Below are 22,805 nucleotides of genomic sequence, written 5' to 3'. Positions count from 1 at the left end.
ATAGCAAAGGATCTCTACTTAACCATAGCAAAGGGAAGAGATCTCTACTTAACCATAGCAAAGGGGAGAGATCTCTACTTAACCATAGCAAAGGGAATAGATCTCTACTTAACCATAGCAAAGGGAAGAGATCTCTACTTAACCATAGCAAAGGATCTCTACTTAACCATAGCAAAGGGAAGAGATCTCTACTTAACCATAGCAAAGGGAATAGATCTCTACTTAACCATAGCAAAGAGAATAGATCTCTACTTAACCATAGCAAAGGGAAGAGATCTCTACTTAACCATAGCAAAGGGAAGAGATCTCTACTTAACCATAGCAAAGGATCTCTACTTAACCATAGCAAAGGATCTCTACTTAACCATAGCAAAGGGAAGAGATCTCTACTTAACCATAGCAAATGATCTCTACTTAACCATAGCAAAGGGAAGAGATCTCTACTTAACCATAGCAAAGGATCTCTACTTAACCATAGCAAAGGATCTCTACTTAACCATAGCAAAGGGAAGAGATCTCTACTTAACCATAGCAAAGGATCTCTACATAACCATAGCAAAGGATCTCTACTTAACCATAGCAAAGGGAAGAGATCTCTACTTAACCATAGCAAAGGGAAGAGATCTCTACTTAACCATAGCAAAGGGAATAGATCTCTACTTAACCATAGCAAAGGATCTCTACTTAACCATAGCAAATGGAATAGATCTCTACTTAACCATAGCAGAGGGAAGAGATCTCTACTTAACCATAGCAAAGGATCTCTACTTAACCATAGCAAAGGGAAGAGATCTCTACTTAACCATAGCAAAGGATCTCTACATAACCATAGCAAAGGATCTCTACTTAACCATAGCAAAGGGAAGAGATCTCTACTTAACCATAGCAAAGGGAAGAGATCTCTACTTAACCATAGCAAAGGGAATAGATCTCTACTTAACCATAGCAAAGGATCTCTACTTAACCATAGCAAAGGGAATAGATCTCTACTTAACCATAGCAGAGGGAAGAGATCTCTACTTAACCATAGCAAAGGGAAGAGATCTCTACTTAACCATAGCAAATTGAATAGATCTCTACTTAACCATAGCAAAGGATCTCTACTTAACCATAGCAAAGGATCTCTACTTAACCATAGCAAAGAGAATAGATCTCTACTTAACCATAGCAAAGGATCTCTACTTAACCATAGCAAAGGGAATAGATCTCTACTTAACCATAGCAAAGAGAATAGATCTCTACTTAACCATAGCAAAGGATCTCTACTTAACCATAGCAAAGGGAATAGATCTCTACTTAACCATAGCAAAGAGAATAGATCTCTACTTAACCATAGCAAAGGATCTCTACTTAACCATAGCAAAGAGAATAGATCTCTACTTAACCATAGCAAAGGATCTCTACTTAACCATAGCAAAGGGAATAGATCTCTACTTAACCATAGCAAAGGGAAGAGATCTCTACTTAACCATAGCAAAGGGAATAGATCTCTACTTAACCATAGCAAAGGATCTCTACTTAACCATAGCAAAGGGAATAGATCTCTACTTAACCATAGCAGAGGGAAGAGATCTCTACTTAACCATAGCAAAGGGAAGAGATCTCTACTTAACCATAGCAAAGGATCTCTACTTAACCATAGCAAAGGATCTCTACTTAACCATAGCAAAGAGAATAGATCTCTACTTAACCATAGCAAAGGATCTCTACTTAACCATAGCAAAGGATCTCTACTTAACCATAGCAAAGGGAATAGATCTCTACTTAACCATAGCAAAGGATCTCTACTTAACCATAGCAAAGGATCTCTACTTAACCATAGCAAAGGGAATAGATCTCTACTTAACCATAGCAAAGGATCTCTACTTAACCATAGCAAAGGGAAGAGATCTCTACTTAACCATAGCAAAGGATCTCTACTTAACCATAGCAAAGGATCTCTACTTAACCATAGCAAAGGGAATAGATCTCTACTTAACCATAGCAAAGGATCTCTACTTAACCATAGCAAAGGGAATAGATCTCTACTTAACCATAGCAAAGGATCTCTACTTAACCATAGCAGAGGGAAGAGATCTCTACTTAACCATAGCAAAGGGAATAGATCTCTACTTAACCATAGCAAAGGGAATAGATCTCTACTTAACCATAGCAAAGGGAAGAGAAAGGTCATAATTTGGTGGAAGGACCCATCCAATAGTAAATCTGACATATTGAACCTGAAAGGACACATTATATCTAACGAATCTTAATGACACCTTTTATAGAACTTCGTAAGGCAGTAATACAGTATATTACCTCGAGTAACCGGTGCCACATTGACTCTGTACCTGTACCCCCTGTATATAGCCTCATTACTAACCGATGCCCACGCACATTGACTCTGTACCGGTACCCCCTGCATATAGCCTCAACATTGACTCTGTACCAGTACCCCTGTATATAGCCTCCACATTGACTCTGTACCGGTACCCCCTGTATATAGCCTCCACATTGACTCTGTACCAGTACCCCCTGTATATAGCCTCCACATTGACTCTGTACCAGTACCCCTGTATATAGCCTCCACATTGACTCTGTACCAGTACCCCTGTATATAGCCTCCACATTGACTCTGTAACGGTACCCCCTGCATATAGCCTCAACATTGACTCTGTACCAGTACCCCTGTATATAGCCTCCACATTGACTCTGTACCGGTACCCCCTGTATATAGCCTCCACATTGACTCTGTACCAGTACCCCCTGTATATAGCCTCCACATTGACTCTGTACCAGTACCCCTGTATATAGCCTCCACATTGACTCTGTACCGGTACCCCCTGCATATAGCCTCAACATTGCCTCTGTACCAGTACCCCTGTATATAGCCTCCACATTGACTCTGTACCGGTACCCCCTGCATATAGCCTCAACATTGCCTCTGTACCAGTACCCCCTGTATATAGCCTCCACATTGACTCTGTACCGTTACCCCCTGCATATAGCCTCAACATTGCCTCTGTACCAGTACCCCCTGTATATAGCCTCCACATTGACTCTGTACCGGTACCCCCTGCATATAGTCTCCACATTGACTCTGTACCTGTACCCCTTGTATTTAGCCTCCACATTGACTCTGTACCAGTACCCCTGTATATAGTCTCCACATTGACTCAGTACCAATAGTTCAATTCCCACCCGCAGTGTTGAAGCTACACTACACTACAGCCTGGAGTTCACCCGCAGTGTTGAAGCTACACTACAATACAGCCTGGAGTTCACCCGCAGTGTTGAAGCTACAGTACACTACAGCCTGGAGTTCAATTCCCACCCGCAGTGTTGAAGCTACACTACACTACAGCCTGGAGGTCAATTCCCACCCGCAGTGTTGAAGCTACACTACACTACAGCCTGGAGGTCAATTCCCACCCGCAGTGTTGAAGCTACACTACACTACAACTGTCTGTGACCGGGAGCACCATAGGACGGAGCACCATTGGCCCAGCGCCGTCCGGGTTAGGGGAGGGTTTGGCCAGTGGAGCTTTCCTTGGCTCATCGTGTTCTAGCGACACCTTGTGACAGGGCCGTCCGGGTTAGGGGAGGGTTTGGCCAGTGGGGCTTTCCTTGGCTCATCGTGCTCTAGCGAATCCTTGTGACAGGGCCGGGCGCCTGCAAGCTGACTCCGGACATCAGTCGACCGACCGGTGTTTCCTCCGACGCGTTGTTGCGGCTGACATCCGGGTCAAGCGAGCAGTGCGATAAGAAGTAGCCGGCCAGGCGGGTCACGTTTCAGAGGACGCATGACTCCACCTTCGCCTCTCCCGAGCACATTGAGGAGCTACAGAGATGAGCCAAAGGACCTAATTCAGGTAGAAAACGGGGTACAAAAAAATACACTTGTGGATACACCCCCCCTGAACACGCCTGTCCAGGGTTGAGGTTAGTTCGGACGAGAGACCGCCTGGTACCAGGCGGCGTAAGACAAATGAAATAAAAAAGGATTCACACCCCTTTTTACTTTTTTCCACATTTTGTTGTCTATTTATTATAATCCACATAAATTTATATTTCACATTTCCTGTTGCTGCAGGATTATTTTCCTACTGTGAGATGAAGGGTCAGAGTCAGAAGGTCATTTGTCCTGATCATGTGACCCGACAAGGAACAACTCTGTGTGATTCAAATCTCATCTGTAGGATATGCAAGGAGCTTGTCTCATGACACATGTAATCGCACACACCCGTGCACACACACACACGCACATGCGCACACATGCGCACACACACACACACACACACACTCAGACACACCCGTACACACACACACACACATGCGCACAAAAACGCACAGACACACCCACACCCACACACACACACACGCACAGACATACAAACACTCACACACATACAGTGTAATCTGAGGATTGTATGTAATCAAAACGCTGTATGTTGACCTCGCTGTGCCTCTCCTGTCCTCACAGTCTCTTCTCACACATCTGCCGTCCTAATACATAATCAAATGTTAGTCACCTGACTACAACAGGTGTAGTAGACCTTACAGTGAAATGCTGAATACAACAGGTGTAGTAGACCTTACAGGGAAATGCAGAATACAACAGGTGTAGTAGACCTTACAGGGCAATGCTGAATACAACAGGTGTAGTAGACCTTACAGTGAAATGCTGAATACAACAGGTGTAGTAGACCTTACAGGGAAATGCTGAATACAACTGGTGTAGTAGACCTTACAGTGAAATGCTGAATACAACAGGTGTAGTAGACCTTACAGTGAAATGCTGAATACAACAGGTGTAGTAGACCTCACAGTGAAATGCTGAATACAACAGGTGTAGTAGACCTTACAGTGAAATGCTGAATACAACAGGTGTAGCAGACCTTACAGTTAAATGCTGAATACAACAGGTGTAGTAGACCTTACAGTGAAATGCTGAATACAACAGGTGTAGCAGACCTTACAGTTAAATGCTGAATACAACAGGTGTAGTAGACCTTACAGTGAAATGCTGAATACAACAGATGTGGTAGACCTTACAGTGAAATGCTGAATACAACAGGTGTAGTAGACCTCACAGTGAAATACTGAATACAGCAGGTGTAGTAGACCTTACAGTGAAATGCTGAATACAACAGGTGTAGAAGACCTTACAGTGAAATGCTGAATACAACAGGTGTAGTAGACCTTACAGTGAAATGCTGAATACAACAGGTGTAGTAGACCTTACAGTGAAATGCTGAATACAACAGGTGTAGTAGACCTTACAGTGAAATTCTTACTTACAGGCCCTAATCTACACTAGTAGGACATAACCAACCCTCTGAATCAGTCTCCAGTAGTCAACTACACTAGTATACCATGACCAACCCTCTGAATCAGTCTCCAGTAGTCAACTACACTAGTTTACCATGACCAACACTCCAAATTCGTCTCCAGTAGCCAACTACACTAGTATACCATGACCTCTGAATTAATCTCCAGTAGTCAACTACACTAGTATACCATGACCTCTGAATTAATCTCCAGTAGTCAACTACACTAGTATACCATGACCTCTGAATTTGTCTCCAGTAGTCAACTACACTAGTATACCATGACCAACCCTCTGAATTAGTCTCCAACTACACTAGTATACCATGACCAACCCTCTGAATTAGTCTCCAGTAGTCAACTACACTAGTATACCATGACCTCTGAATTAATCTCCAGTAGTCAACTACACTAGTATACCATGACCTCTGAATTAATCTCCAGTAGTCAACTACACTAGTATACCATGACCTCTGAATTAATCTCCAGTAGTCAACTACACTAGTATACCATGACCAAACCTCTGAATTAGTCTCCAACTACACTAGTATACCATGACCTCTGAATTAATCTCCAGTAGTCAACTACACTAGTATACCATGACCAACCCTCTGAATTAGTCTCCAACTACACTAGTATACCATGACCAACCCTCTGAATCAGTCTCCTGTAGTCAACTACACTAGTAGGACATGATTATCCCTCTGAATTAGTCTCCAACTACACTAGTAGGACATGATAAACCCTCTGAATTAGTCTCCAGTAGTCAACTACACTGGTAGGACATGACCAACCCTCTGAATTAGTCTCCAACTACACTAGTAGAACATGACCAACCCTCTGAATCAGTCTCCAGTAGTCAACTACACTAGTAGGACATGACCAACCCTCTGAAATAGTCTCCAACTACACTAGTATACCATGACCTCTGAATTAGTCTCCAGTAGTCAACTACACTAGTATACCATGACCAAACCTCTGAATTAGTCTCCAACTACACTAGTAGGACATGACCAACCCTCTGAATTAGTCTCCAACTACACTAGTAGGACATGACCAACCCTCTGAATTAGTCTCCAACTACACTAGTATACCATGACCAACCCTCAGAATCAGTCTCCAGTAGTCAACTACACTGATAAACCATGAAAACATGATATAGGTCTACGCTACATAACCTCTTGTTTTGACAGATATTAGTTCTGCTTGGGAACCTGTGAACTGCAGCCCATGAGATTCTCCCTCGGAATGCAGTAACAATGGATCTAGAACTCTTCTTATACAATTACCTCACAATGACTTGAATACTTGAATAGGGGATTTTTCTTCATTAGCCATTAATGCTAATGATGAACACAAGGGGGATTCGAGTAGGTTGGGGCATTCCAAATGGCACCCTATTCCCTATATAGTGCACTACTTTTGACCACGGCCCATAAGACATAGGGTATCATTTGTGATGCAAGCCTACTGTAGCTCTATAACAGCTAGTGTGATGTAGGCCACGGGGATGTGAAACTCTCTCTGGGTTCTGTTCTCTGCCTGCTCAACTAGCCCTTTCTGCCCTGAGAGGCAGCAGGAGGAAGCTATTAGCGATTAGCATTGCAAGTGCTCCCATCCGCAAACTAATGCAACATGACTTAGCGTTAGCTTAGCATTAGCTTAGCGTGTGCACCCATCCATGAGTAATACGGGCCCGGTTAGCGTTAGCTTAGCTTTAGCTTAGCGTGTGCACCCACCCGAAAGTAATTGGCCCTGACTAGCGCTGAAGGAAGAAAAACATTCTGTTGAAAAGGGAGGCCTAGGTCTGACCTATTAAGCGATGGAGCCAGCGGCTAACCCGTGTGTTAGTAACGATGGCTTGTGTACAAAGAAGCCTCTATTTCGTTATTTGATTAATTAATGCCCCTTTTTTGGGGGGGTTTCTAACAAATTAACTCTGATTAATTCAACACGGACCAAACCTCAGGCGTTGCGGAACTAGGCTACATCAAACGCTAAGTGGTACACTGATTGGACAGACGGGAGAATTGGCGGAAGCAATGTGTGCGGGTTTTTGTTCTTTTTCATATTGTAGGCGTTATCGAATCGTTAAATGTTGGATGTCACTGTTGAACTGCTACTTGGCGTATTCTACCTGGAGAGTAGCTGTGTGTCCCTGGGTAAATGAGCTTTCAAGACAATGGATGGGAAATGGATGGAAGTAATTGTGCTGGAAGCAGAAACAGATCTGTTGTCTACGAATACAAAACTGTTTATTTATATGAATATTTATCCTTTATTTTACAAGGGGGGATACTTGGTCAAATGACACCATAGAGATGAGTACGACACTATGTAGACTACATAACAGCTGTTCAAGTAGCGAAGCTGTTGATGGGATCTCATCTCAACCATAGTTTGGTGTGTATCCAATATGATTAAGAATCTCATTAGGTGTTCATTTTGGTCCTAGTTGGCCTTGTTTGAGGCTGATGTGGTTTAGTTATGTGTTGTCTGTCTGAAGCAAGGCGTGAGCCCATAGTAGATCAGTAGTACTGGACTGAGCCAAACACTGGGATTGGCCTCGTTTCTCAATGTTTCCGTGTGTGTTTCTCTCTCTCTCTCTCTCTCTCTCTCTCTCTCTCTCTCTCTCTCACTCTCTCTCTATCTCTCTTATCTCTCTCTGTCTCTCTCTGTCTCTCTCTCCCTCTCTCTCTCTCTCTGTCTCTCTCTCCCTCTCTCTGTGTCTCTCTCTCTCCCCTCTCCCTCTCTCTCTCTCTGTCTCTGTCTCTGTCTCTCTCTCTCTCTCTCTCTCTCTCTCTCTCTCTCTCTCTCTCTCTCTCCCTCTCACTCTCTCTCTCCCCTCTCTCTCTCTGTCTCTGTCTCTCTCTCCCTCTCTCTCTCTCTCTCTCCCCCTGTTTCTCCCTCTCTCTCTCTATCCCTCTGTCTCTCTCTCTCTTCCTCTCCCTCCCTCTGTCTGTCTGTCTGTCTCTCTCTCTCTCTCTCTCTCTCTCTCTCTCTCTCTCTCTGTCTCTCTCTCTCTCCCTCTTTCTCTCTCTCTCTCCCTCTGTCTCTCTCTCTCTCCCTCTGTCTCTCTCTCTCTCCCTCTCTCTCTCTCTCTCTCCCTCTGTCTCTCTCTCTCTCTCTCTCTCTCTCTCTCTCTCTCTCTCTCTCTCTCTCTCTCTCTCTCTCTCTGTCTCTGTCTCTGTCTCTCTCTCTCACCTGTTATTAATCCAGAGGGGAGGTTCAATAGTAATGTTTTCTCTCTCAGTATGTAGGGGAGATATTGTAACCTGACCGACCATAAATAGCCTAGCTCTGTGTGTGTCCATTATATGCAGTATACTACAATATACATCCCACTATATACAGTATACTACAATATGCATCCCCCTATATACAGTATACTACAATATACATCCACTATATACAGTATACTACAATATACATCCCACTATATACAGTATACTACAATATACATACCACTATATACAGTATACTACAATATACAACCCACTATATACAGTATACTACAATATACATCCCACAATATACAGTATACTACAATATACATCCCACTATATACAGTATACTACAATATACATACCACTATATACAGTATACTACAATATACAACCCACTATATACAGTATACTACAATATACATCCCACTATATACAGTATACTACAATATACATCCCATTACGGAATTATCCGTAGAGCTCAGAGACAGGATTGTGTCGAGGCCCAGATCTGGGGAAGGGTACCAAAACATTTCTGCAGCATTGAAGGTCCCAAAGAACACAGTGGCCTCCATCATTCTGAAATGGAAGACGTTTGGAACCAACCGAATGTACTGTATATACTTCTTGAAATCTCAAATGACATGTAGAGATACTGTCTGAAGGCTCTTTCCCACTAGTAAAGCCCTGTGTTAAATGACTTGTAGAGATCCTGTCTGAAGGCTCTTTCCCACTAGTAAAGCCCTGTGATAAATGACTTGTAGAGATACTGTCTGAAGGCTCTTTCCCACTAGGAAAGCCCTGTGATAAATGCCGTGTAGAGATACTGTCTGAAGGCTCTTTCCCACTAGTAAAGCCCAGTGATAAATGATTAAATGACTTGTAGAGATACTGTCTGAAGGCTCTTTCCCACTAGGAAAGCCCTGTGATAAATGCAGTGTAGAGATACTGTCTGAAGGCTCTTTCTCACTAGTAAAGCCCAGTGATAAATTACTTGTAGAGATACTGTCTGAAGGCTCTTTCTCACTAGTAAAGCCCTGTGATAAATGACTTGTAGAGATACTGTCTGAAGGCTCTTTCCCACTAGTAAAGCCCTGTGATAAATGACTTGTAGAGATACTGTCTGAAGGCTCTTTCCCACTAGTAAAGCCCTGTGTTAAATGACTTGTAGAGATACTGTCTGAAGGCTCTTTCCCACAAGTAAAGCCCAGTGATAAATGACTTGTAGAGATACTGTCTGAAGGCTCTTTCCCACTAGTAAAGCCCTGTGATAAATGACTTGTAGAGATACTGTCTGAAGGCTCTTTCCCACTAGTAAAGCCCTGTGTTAAATGACTTGTAGAGATACTGTCTGAAGGCTCTTTCCCACTAGTAAAGCCCAGTGATAAATGACTTGTAGAGATACTGTCTGAAGGCTCTTTCCCTAAGGACCTGTCTGTTCTAACACTAAGGACCTCTCATCTCATTTTGTTCTGTCTGTTCTCTGCTGTTATCTTCTAGGGTTAGGAGTTACAGAACCTAAGCTCTCTCTCACTCTCTATCTCTCTGCCCTTTCCTCTCCTCCTGGGGGGAGAGTGAGAGAGAGGGAGAGAGAGAGAGAGAGAGAGAGAGAGAGAGAGACATGAGATGCAGAGAGGGAGAACAAGAGAAAGTGTGGAGCATACGGAAGCTCCTCTTCTCAGAAGTAGAGAGAGAAGGAAGAGAGAGAGATTGTATGGAGCATACGGGAGGGAGCTCCCCTCATTAAGTCTCTCCCTGAGAGAGAAGGGGAAGATGAGAGGTGGAGAGAAAGGAGGAGGGGAAGAATGAAAGGAGGAGGGGAAGAATGAAAGGAATGGACAGAGAGGGGTACACAGGGACGGAGACGGGGGAGGAAGATTGCATGTGTCTAGAGGGAGAGAGAAACCCAAGTGATGGGGAGAGAAGAGGGGTACACAGGGACGGAGAAGGGGGAGGAAGATTGCATGTGTCTAGAGGGAGAGAGAAACCCAAGTGATGAGGAGAAAAGAGGGGTACATAGAGATTAAGGGATAAGATGAATGAAAGAGAAAGAGAGAGACTGAGAATATATGAATGAAAGAGAAGAGAGAGATGGGGGAGAAGAGAGAGACAGAGAATATATGAATGAAAGAGGAGACAGAGATGCCTGCGACCTGGTTCAGGTTATCAGTCCACCTAGCAGTTACAAACAGAATGGAATCATCAACATGTATTGATCACATCTTTACTAATGCTGCAGAAATGTGCTTGAAAGCCGTATCCAGATGCATCGGATGTAATGATCACGATATAGCAGCCATATCTAGGACAACCAAAGCTCCAAAGGCGGGGCCTAATGTAGTGTAGTGAGGTCATATAGTGAGGTCATCCAATACGTTTTTTTTGTGATTCCTGTGTTGTTGATGTAAAGAATATGTGTTGGTCTGAGGTGTGTAATGAGGAGCAAACAGATGTTCCACTTGACACATTTATGAAATGTCTTATCCCAGTTACTAATAAGCAGCTCCCGTTATGAAAAAGACAGTAAAAACTGTTACATCCCAGTGGATTGATGAGGAATTGAACAAATGGTATGGTTGAGAGGGATGAGGAATGGCAAATAAGTCTCCCTTCTCCCTGTCCACTACATTGGCAAACGTACTGCAAATTGAGAAATCATGACTAAACTGAACAAAAAGACGAAGATGTCATAATAGACAGGAACTAATGGGGATCTATAATAAACCCCAGGAAGAGTAGCTGCTGCCTTGACAGGAACTAATGGGGATCTATAATAAACCCCAGGAAGAGTAGCTGCTGCCTTGGCAGGAACTAATGGGGATCTATAATAAACCCCAGGAAGAGTAGATGCTGCCTTGACAGGAACTAATGGGGATCTATAATAAACCCCAGGAAGAGTAGCTGCTGCCTTGGCAGGAACTAATGGGGATCCATAATAAACCCCAGGAAGAGTAGCTGCTGCCTTGGCAGGAACTAATGGGGATCCATAATAAACCCCAGGAAGAGTAGCTGCTGCCTTGACAGGAACTAATGGGGATCCATAATAAACCCCAGGAAGAGTAGCTGCTGCCTTGACAGGAACTAATGGGGATCCATAATAAACCCCAGGAAGAGTAGCTGCTGCCTTGACAGGAACTAATGGGGATCCATAATAAACCCCAGGAAGAGTAGCTGCTGCCTTGACAGGAACTAATGGGGATCCATAATAAACCACAGGAAGAGTAGCTGCTGCCATGACAGGAACTAATGGGGATCCATAATAAACCCCAGGAAGAGTAGCTGCTGCCTTGGCAGGAACTAATGGGGAGCCATAATGGATGGATAGAGAATTGGGGGATAGAGAGAGAGAGAGAAGAGAGAGAGTGAGAGAGAGGGGGGTGGGAGAGAGAGAGAGAGAGTGAGAGAGAGGGGGGTGGGAGAGAGAGAGACCTACGTCAGAACCCTGGCTTTACACTTTTCATTTGTTTTGTGGTTGAGAGATTAGTACACAGATTAAAGCAGAGATTCCCCCGCTCCTCACAGAGAGAGAGAGAGAGACACACAGAGATGAACTGCATTCAGGTTTCGTGGGCGAGGAAGGTGAGGGGGTAGCTCGGAACGCACTGTCCATATTTGGTATTACCGTTGGTTTGTCAGTTCCCTCTCTCCTTTCCCTTCCCCCTGTCCACTAACTCTCTCCCTCTCCTTCCCCTTCTCCCTGTCCCACTAACTCTCTCTCTCTCCTTTCCCTTCTCCCTGTCCACTAACTCTCTCTCCTTTCCCTCTCTCCCTGTCCACTAACTCTATCCCTCTCCTTTCCCTTCTCCCTGTCCACTAACTCTCTCTCTCCTTTCCCTTCTCCCTGTCCCACCCCTGTCCCACTAACTCTCTCCCTCTCTTTTCCCTTCTCCCTGTCCACTAACTCTCTCCTTCTCCTTTCCCTTCTCCCTGTCCACTAACTCTCTCCCTCTCCTTTCCCTTCTCCCTGTCCACTAACTCTCTCCCTCTCCTTTCCCTTCTCCCCGTCCACTAACTCTCTCTCTCTCCTTTCCCTTCTCCCTGTCCACTAACTCTCTCTCTCTCTCCTTTCCCTTCTCCCTGTCCACTAACTCTCTCTCTCTCTCCTTTCCCTTCTCCCTGTCCACTAACTCTCTCTCTCCTTTCCCTTCTCCCTGTCCACTAACTGTCTCCCTCTCATTTCCCTTCTCCCTGTCCACTAACTCCCTCTCTCTCCTTTCCCTTCTCCCTGTCCACTAACTCTATCTCTCTCCTTTCCCTTCTCCCTGTCCACTAACTCTATCTCTCTCCTTTCCCTTCTCCCTGTCCACTAACTCTATCTCTCTCATTTCCCTTCTCCCTGTCCACTAACTCTATCTCTCTCCTTTCCCTTCTCCCTGTCCACTAACTCTATCTCTCTCCTTTCCTTCTCTCCCTGTCCACTAACTCTCTCCCTCTCCTTTCCCTTCTCCCTGTCCACTAACTCTATCTCTCTCCTTTCCCTTCTCCCTGTCCACTAACTCTCTCCCTGTCCACTAACTCTCTCCCTCTCCTTTCCATTCTCCCTGTCCACTAACTCTCTTTCCTTTCCCTTCTCCCTTTCCACTAACTCTCTCTCCTTTCCCTTCTCCCTGTCCACTAACTCTGTCTCTCTCCCCTCACTCTCTCTCTCTTTCTCCCTCTTCTTTTATATGGCAAAAAGCAATTTCTTTCTCTTTGTCGGCCAGGCGGTCTGTAAGCCCTTAAGTAGGGATTTTCTGCTGGGTCGGAATGGGAACGCCATTAACCAGAGCTCTCGCTGACGATCCTGTTCCGTGACTGACGCACGACCGCCGGAATCTTTCATGTCATGTCACAATCCACGGTGCTGTTGGACCGTGTGTGTGTGTGTGTGTGTGTGTGTGTGTGTGTGTGTGTGTGTGTGTGTGTGTGTTATGGGGGGGTTATGATATTGGTAACAGCGATATAAAGGCCTGGTATTAGTGGTCAGGAGTCTTTATAAATCCTTTATGACCGAGAAAAACACTAATATTAAGCTCCTTTTCTGATATGGGGACAGAACTACACACACACACACACACACACACACACACACACACACACACACACACACACACACACACACACACACACACACACACCACACACACACAAACACCCAAAGCACATACACACAAGGCACACACACACACAAATCAGACACACCCAACAGACATACACATCCCTCCACACACTGTTTACAGCAGTATCTATCTCTCTCTCCTTCTCTCAGCTCTGTGTACAGCAGTATCTCTCTCTCTCCTTCTCTCAGCTCTGTGTACAGCAGTATCTCTCTCTCTCCTTCTCTCATTTCTGTGTACAACAGTATCTCTCTCTCCTTCTCTCAGCTCTGTGTACAGCAGTATCTCTCTCTCCTTCTCTCAGCTCTGTGTACAGCAGTATCTCTCTCCTTTTCTCAGCTCTGTGTACAGCAGTATCTCTCTCCTTCTCTCAGCTCTGTGTACAGCAGTATCTCTCTCTCTCTCTCCTTCTCTCAACTATGTGTACAGCAGTATCTCTCTCTCTCCTTCTCTCAGCTCTGTGTACAGCAGTATCTCTCTCTCTCCTTCTCTCAGCTCTGTGTACAGCAGTATCTCTCTCTCTCTCTCTCCTTCTCTCAGCTCTGTGTACAGCAGTATATCTCTCTCTCCTTCTCTCAGCTCTGTGTACAGCAGTATCTCTCTCTCTCTCTCCTTCTCTCAACTATGTGTACAGCAGTATATCTCTCTCTCCTTCTCTCAGCTCTGTGTACAGCAGTATCTCTCTCTCTCTCCTTCTCTCAGCTCTGTGTACAGCAGTATCTCTCTCTCTCCTTCTCTCAGCTCTGTGTACAGCACTATCTCTCTCTCTCTCTCCTTCTCTCAGCTCTGTGTACAGCAGTATCTCTCTCTCTCTCCTTCTCTCAGCTCTGTGTACAGCACTATCTCTCTCTCTCTCCTTCTCTCAGCTCTGTGTACAGCAGTATCTCTCTCTCTCCTTCTCTCCCTCCCCTTCCTCTCTTTATACACCTGACCCCAGATAATTTACCACACACTACATCCCCTAACACTGTTGTTGTTGTTGATGAGGATGTTGTTGATGTTGTCGATGTTGATGTTGTTGTTGTTGTTGTGTCTCTAACCTAACCCTGTTGTTGTTGTTGATGTTGTTGATGTTGATGAGGATGTTGTTGTTTTTATCTCCTTCTAACCCTGTTGTGTCGTTGTGTTTTTCCTTCTTCTCCAGCGCCACCAAAGTTCACACGGACCCCAGAGGACCAGACCGGGGTGCAGGGTGGGGTCGCCTCCTTCGTCTGTCAGGCCACTGGAGACCCTCCACCCAGCATAGTCTGGAACAAGAAGGGCAAGAAGGTCCAGAACCAGAGGTTTGAGGTATGCAATCAATCATCAATCAATCATCAATCATCAATCATCAATCATCAATCAGTCAATCAATCATCAATCATCAATCAGTCATCAATCATCAATCAGTCCGTCAATCATCAATAAGTCCATCAATCATCAATCAGTCCATCAATCATCAATCATCAATCATCAATCATCAATCAGTCATCAATCATCAATCATCAATAAGTCCATCAATCATCAATCAGTCCGTCAATCATCAATAAGTCCATCAATCATCAATCAGTCCATCAATCATCAATCATCAATCAGTCATCAATCATCAATCATCAATAAGTCCATCAATCATCAATCAGTCCATCAATCATCAATCATCAATCATCAATCAGTCCGTCAATCATCAATAAGTCCATCAACCAGTCAGTCAGTCAATCAATCATCAATCAGTCAGTCAGTCCATCAATCATCAATCAGTCATCAATCAGTCCGTCAATCATCAATAAGTCCATCAACCAGTCAGTCAGTCAATCATCAATCAGTCCGTCAATCATCAATAAGTCCATCAACCAGTCAGTCAGTCAATCATCAATCAGTCCGTCAATCAGTCAGTCAGTCCATCAATCATCAATCATCAATCAGTCCGTCAATCATCAATAAGTCCATCAACCAGTCAGTCAGTCAATCATCAATCAGTCCATCAATCATCAATCATCAATCAGTCCGTCAATCATCAATAAGTCCATCAACCAGTCAGTCAGTCAATCATCAATCAGTCCATCAATCAGTCAGTCAGTCAATCAATCATCAATCATCAATCAGTCCGTCAATCATCAATAAGTCCATCAACCAGTCAGTCAGTCAATCATCAATCAGTCCGTCAATCAGTCAGTCAGTCAATCATCAATCATCAATCAGTCCGTCAATCATCAATAAGTCCATCAATCAGTCCATCAATCAGTCAGTCAGTCCATCAATCATCAATCAGTCCATCAATCATCAATAAGTCCATCAATCAGTCAGTCAGTCAATCATCAATCAGTCAATCAATCATCAATCAGTCCATCAATCATCAATCATCAATCAGTCCGTCAATCATCAATAAGTCCATCAACCAGTCAGTCAGTCAATCATCAATCAGTCCATCAATCAGTCAGTCAGTCCATCAATCATCAATCATCAATCAGTCCGTCAATCATCAATAAGTCCATCAACCAGTCAGTCAGTCAATCATCAATCAGTCCATCAGTCAGTCCATCAATCATCAATCATCAATCAGTCCGTCAATCATCAATAAGTCCATCAATCAGTCCATCAATCAGTCAGTCAGTCCATCAATCATCAATCAGTCCGTCAATCATCAATAAGTCCATCAATCAGTCAGTCAGTCAATCATCAATCAGTCAATCAATCATCAATCAGTCCATCAATCATCAATCAGTCCGTCAATCATCAATAAGTCCATCAACCAGTCAGTCAGTCAATCATCAATCAGTCCATCAATCAGTCAGTCAGTCCATCAATCATCAATCATCAATCAGTCCGTCAATCATCAATAAGTCCATCAACCAGTCAGTCAGTCAATCATCAATCAGTCCATCAATCAGTCAGTCAGTCCATCAATCATCAATCATCAATCAGTCCGTCAATCATCAATAAGTCCATCAACCAGTCAGTCAGTCAATCATCAATCAGTCCATCAATCAGTCAGTCAGTCCATCAATCATCAATCATCAATCAGTCCGTCAATCATCAATAAGTCCATCAACCAGTCAGTCAGTCAATCATCAATCAGTCCATCAATCAGTCAGTCAGTCCATCAATCATCAATCATCAATCAGTCCGTCAATCATCAATAAGTCCATCAACCAGTCAGTCAGTCAATCATCAATCAGTCCATCAATCAGTCAGTCAGTCCATCAATCATCAATCATCAATCAGTCCGTCAATCATCAATAAGTCCATCAACCAGTCAGTCAGTCAATCATCAATCAGTCCATCAATCAGTCAGTCAGTCCATCAATCATCAATCATCAATCAGTCCGTCAATCATCAATAAGTCCATCAACCAGTCAGTCAGTCAATCATCAATCAGTCCATCAATCAGTCAGTCAGTCCATCAATCATCAATCATCAATCAGTCCGTCAATCATCAATAAGTCCATCAACCAGTCAGTCAGTCAATCATCAATCAGTCAGTCAGTCAGTCAGTCAGTCAATCATCAATCAGTCCATCAATCATCAATCAGTCCATCAATCATCAATAAGTCCATCAACCAGTCAGTCAGTCAATCATCAATCAGTCCATCAATCAGTCAGTCAGTCCATCAATCATCAATCATCAATCAGTCCGTCAATCATCAATAAGTCCATCAACCAGTCAGTCAGTCAATCATCAATCAGTCCATCAGTCAGTCCATCAATCAGTCAGTCAGTCAATCATCAATCAGTCCATCAATCATCAATCAGTCCATCAATCATCAATAAGTCCATCAACCAGTCAGTCAGTCAATCATCAATCAGTCCATCAGTCAGTCCATCAATCAGTCAGTCAGTCAATCATCAATCAGTCCATCAATCAGTCAGTCAGTCCATCAATCATCAATCATCAATCAGTCCGTCAATCATCAATAAGTCCATCAACCAGTCAGTCCATCAATCAGTCCATCAGTCAGTCAGTCAGTCCATCAATCAGTCAGTCAGTCAGTCCATCAATCAGTCCATCAATCAGTTAGTCAGTCCATCAATCAGTCAGTCAGTCCATCAATCAGTCAGTCAGTCAGTCAGTCCATCAATCAGTCAGTCAGTCCTTCAATCAGTCCATCAATCAGTCAGTCAGTCCATCAATCAGTCAGTCAGTCAGTCCATCAATCAGTCAGTCAGTCAGTCAGTCAGTCAGTCCATCAATCAATCAGTCAGTCAGTCCATCAAACAATCAGTCAGTCAGTCAGTCCATCAATCATCAATCAGTCCATCAATCAATCAGTCAGTCAGTCCATCAATCATCAATCAGTCAATCAATCAGTCAGTCAGTCCATCAATCAGTCAGTCAGTCCATCAATCAGTCCATCAATCAGTCAATCAGTCCATCAGTCAGTCAGTCAGTCCATCAATCAGTCAGTCAGTCAGTCAGTCCATCAATCAGTCAGTCAGTCCATCAATCAGTCAGTCAGTCCATCAATCAATCAGTCAGTCAGTCCATTAATCAGTCAGTCAGTCCATCAATCAATCAGTCAGTCAGTCCATTAATCAGTCAGTCAGTCCATCAATCAGTCCATCAATCAGTCAGTCAGTCCATCGATCAGTCCCTCAATCAGTCAGTCCATCAATCATTCAGTCCATCATTCAATCAGTCAGTCAGTCCATCAATCAGTCCCTCAATCAGTCAGTCCTGTTACGGTGCGTGAATGAGGACCCAAAAGCGAATTAACTTAAACAGAGCTTCTTTAATTACCAAACATAGGTAGGCTCAGACGGACCGGCAGATTCCGACAGGACAAGACAAGGTTACAGCAAAACATGACGACAGTCTGGTTCAGGCATGAAACACAACAAACAAGAATCCGACAAGGACAGGAACAAAAACAGAGAGAGATATAGGGGACTAATCAGAGGGAAAAGGGGAACAGGTGGGAGAAGGGGTGACGAGGTAGTCAAGAGGAGACAAGGAACAGCTGGGGGAAAGCGGGGGAGAAAAGGTAACCTAACAACGACCAGCAGAGGGAGACAGGGTGAAGGGAAAGGACAGAGACAAGACACAACATGACAGTACATGACAGTACCCCCCCACTCACCGAGCGCCTCCTGGCGCACTCGAGGAGGAAACCTGGCGGCAACGGAGGAAATCCTCGATCAGCGCACGGTCCAGCACGTCCCGAGAGGGAACCCAACTCCTCTCCTCAGGACCGTACCCCTCCCAATCTACGAGGTACTGGTGACCACGGCCCCGAGGACGCATGTCCAAAATTCTACGGACCCTGTAGATGGGTGCGCCCTCGACAAGGATGGGGGGGGGGGGGGGGAGACGAGCGGGGGCGCGAAGGACGGGCTTGATGCAGGAGACATGGAAGACCGGGTGGACGCGACGAAGGTATCGAGGAAGAAGAAGTCGAACTGCGACAGGATTAATGACCCGAGAAATACGGAACGGACCAATGAACCGCGGGGTCAACTTGCGAGAAGCCGTCTTAAGGGGAAGGTTCTGAGTGGAGAGCCAAACTCTCTGACCGCGACAATATCTAGGACTCTTAGTTCTACGCTTATTAGCAGCCCTCACAGTCTGCGTCCTATAACGGCAAAGTGCAGACCTGACCCTCTTCCAGGTGCGCTCGCAACGTTGGACAAAAGCCTGAGCGGAGGGGACGCTGGACTCGGCGAACTGAGATGAGAACAGCGGAGGCTGGTACCCGAGGCTACTCTGAAAAGGAGATAGCCCGGTCGCAGACGAAGGAAGCGAGTTGTGGGCGTATTCTGCCCAGGGGAGCTGTTCTGACCAAGACGCAGGGTTGCGAAAAGAAAGACTGCGTAAGATGCGACCAATAGTCTGATTGGCCCGTTCTGCTTGACCGTTAGACTGGGGGTGAAAGCCGGAAGAGAGACTGACGGAAGCCCCAATCAAACGGCAAAACTCCCTCCAAAATTGAGACGTGAATTGCGGACCTCTGTCCGAAACGACGTCTGACGGAAGGCCATGAATTCTGAAAACATTCTCGATGATGATTTGTGCCGTCTCTTTAGCAGAAGGAAGCTTAGCAAGGGGAATGAAATGAGCCGCCTTAGAGAACCTATCGACAACTGTAAGAATAACAGTCTTCCCCGCTGACGAAGGCAGTCCGGTGACAAAATCTAAGGCGATGTGAGACCACGGTCGAGAGGGAATAGGAAGCGGCCTGAGACGGCCGGCAGGAGGAGAGTTACCGGACTTAGTCTGCGCGCAGACCGAACAAGCAGCCACGAAACGACGCGTGTCATGCTCCCGGGTGGGCCACCAAAAACGCTGGCGAATGGAAGCAAGCGTACCCCGAACGCCAGGGTGGCCGGCTAACTTGGCAGAGTGAGCCCACTGAAGAACGGCCAGACGAGTAGGAACGGGAACGAAAAGAAGGTTCCTAGGACAAGCGCGCGGCGACGGAGTGTGAGTGAGCGCTTGTTTTACCTGCCTCTCAATTCCCCAGACAGTCAACCCGACAACACGCCCCTCAGGGAGAATCCCCTCGGGGTCAGTGGAGGCTACTGAAGAACTGAAGAGACGAGACAAAGCATCAGGCTTGGTGTTCTTAGAGCCCGGACGATAAGAAATCACGAACTCGAAACGAGCGAAAAACAGCGCCCAACGCGCCTGACGCGCATTAAGTCGTTTGGCAGAACGGATGTACTCAAGGTTCCTATGGTCAGTCCAAACGACAAAAGGAACGGTCGCCCCCTCCAACCACTGTCGCCATTCGCCTAGGGCTAACCGGATGGCGAGCAGTTCGCGGTTACCCACATCATAGTTACGTTCCGACGGCGACAGGCGATGAGAAAAATACGCGCATGGGTGGACCTTGTCGTCAGAGAGGGAGCGCTGAGAAAGAATGGCTCCCACGCCCACCTCTGACGCGTCAACCTCGACAACGAACTGTCTAGAGACGTCAGGTGTAACAAGGATAGGAGCGGATGTAAAACGATTCTTGAGGAGATCAAAAGCTCCCTGGGCGGAAACGGACCACTTAAAGCACGTCTTGACAGAAGTAAGGGCTGTGAGAGGAGCTGCCACCTGACCGAAATTACGGATGAAACGACGATAGAAGTTCGCGAAGCTGAGAAAGCGCTGCAGCTCGACGCGTGACTTAGGGACGGGCCAATCAATGACAGCTTGGACCTTAGCGGGATCCATCTTAATGCCTTCAGCGGAAATAACAGAACCGAGAAATGTGACGGAGGAGGCATGAAAAGTGCACTTCTCAGCCTTCACAAAAAGACAATTCTCTAAAAGGCGCTGGAGGACACGTCGAACGTGCTGAACATGAATCTGGAGTGACGGTGACAAAATCAGGATATCGTCAAGGTAAACGAAAACAAAGATGTTCAGCATGTCTCTCAGGACATCATTGACTAATGCCTGAAAGACAGCTGGAGCGTTAGCGAGGCCGAAAGGAAGGACCCGGTATTCAAAGTGCCCTAACGGAGTGTTAAACGCCGTCTTCCACTCGTCCCCCTCCCTGATGCGCACGAGATGGTAAGCGTTACGAAGGTCCAACTTAGTGAAAAACCTGGCTCCCTGCAGGATCTCGAAGGCTGAAGACATAAGAGGAAGCGGATAACGATTCTTCACTGTTATGTCATTCAGCCCTCGATAATCTATGCAGGGGCGCAGAGACCCGTCCTTCTTCTTGACAAAAAAAAAACCCCGCTCCGGCGGGAGAGGAGGAGGGGACTATGGTACCGGCGTCAAGAGCTACAGACAAATAATCTTCGAGAGCCTTACGTTCGGGAGCCGACAGAGAGTATAGTCTACCCCGGGGGGGGGTGGTTCCCGGAAGGAGATCAATACTACAATCATACGACCGGTGTGGAGGAAGAGAGGTGGCCCTGGACCGACTGAACACCGTGCGCAGATCGTGATATTCCTCCGGCACCCCTGTCAAATCACCAGGCTCCTCCTGTGAAGAAGAGACAGAGGAAACAGGAGGGATAGCAGACATTAAACATTTCACATGACAAGAGACGTTCCAGGAGAGGATAGAATTACTAGACCAATTAATGGAAGGATTATGACAAACTAGCCAGGGATGGCCCAAAACAACAGGTGTAAAAGGTGAACGAAAAATTAAAAAAGAAATGGTTTCACTATGATTACCAGAAACAGTGAGGGTTAAAGGTAGCGTCTCACGCTGAATCCTGGGGAGAGGACTACCATCCAGGGCGAACAAGGCCGTGGGCTCCTTTAACTGTCTGAGAGGAATGTCATGTTCCCGAGCCCAGGTCTCGTCCATAAAACAGCCCTCCGCCCCAGAGTCTATTAAGGCACTGCAGGAAGCTGACGAACCGGTCCAGCGTAGATGGACCGACAAGGTAGTGCAGGATCTTGAAGGAGAGACAGGAGTAGTAGCGCTCACCAGTAGCCCTCCGCTTACTGACGAGCTCTGGCCTTTTACTGGACATGAAGTGACAAAATGACCAGCGGAACCGCAATAGAGACAGAGGCGGTTGGTGATTCTCCGTTCCCTCTCCTTAGTCGAGATGCGGATACCTCCCAGCTGCATGGGCTCAGCACCCGAGCCGGCAGAGGAAGATGGTAGTGATGCGGAGAGGGGAGCGACGGAGAGTGCGAGCTCCTTTCCACGAGCTCGGTGACGAAGATCAACCCGTCGCTCAATGCGAATAGCGAGTTCAATCAAGGAATCCACGCTGGAAGGAACCTCCCGGGAGAGAATCTCATCCTTTACCTCTGCGCGGAGACCCTCCAGAAGACGAGCGAGCAAGGCCGGCTCGTTCCAGCCACTGGAGACAGCAAGAGTGCGAAACTCAATAGAGTAGTCTGTTATGGATCGATTGCCTTGACATAGGGAAGACAGGGCCCTGGAAGCCTCCTCCCCAAAAACAGATCGATCAAAAACCCGTATCATCTCCTCCTTAAAGTCCTGATACTGGTTAGTACACTCAGCCCTTGCCTCCCAGATTGCCGTGCCCCACTCACGAGCCCGTCCAATAAGGAGAGATATGACGTAGGCGACACGAGCAGTGCTCCTGGAGTAAGTGTTGGGCTGGAGAGAAAACACAATATCACACTGGGTGAGGAACGAGCGGCATTCAGTGGGCTCCCCAGAGTAACACGGCGGGTTATTGATTCTGGGCTCCGGAGATTCGAAAGCCCTGGAAGTGGCCGGTGGATCGAGGCGGAGATGGTGAACCTGTTCTGTGAGGTTGGAGACTTGGG

General features: G+C 45.8%; 1 protein-coding gene across 1 annotated transcript in view; it reads left to right on the top strand.

The window, feature by feature from the left end:
- The window catches only part of LOC110519864 (receptor-type tyrosine-protein phosphatase delta-like), a 279,764-nt gene that overhangs the window by 97,856 nt on the left and 159,103 nt on the right, over window positions 1-22,805 (top strand). Inside the window, exon 4 of the mRNA XM_036972586.1 lies at window positions 14,772-14,917. Within this exon, the coding sequence (XP_036828481.1) occupies window positions 14,772-14,917 (146 nt within the window). The remainder of the gene's footprint in view (window positions 1-14,771; window positions 14,918-22,805) is intronic.

The sequence above is a fragment of the Oncorhynchus mykiss genome, unplaced genomic scaffold (genome assembly GCF_013265735.2).
Source record: "Oncorhynchus mykiss isolate Arlee unplaced genomic scaffold, USDA_OmykA_1.1 un_scaffold_182, whole genome shotgun sequence".
Taxonomy (NCBI): domain Eukaryota; kingdom Metazoa; phylum Chordata; class Actinopteri; order Salmoniformes; family Salmonidae; genus Oncorhynchus; species Oncorhynchus mykiss.
The sequence above is the reverse complement of the archived record's forward strand: the minus strand, read 5'-3'. Positions and strand labels throughout refer to the sequence as shown.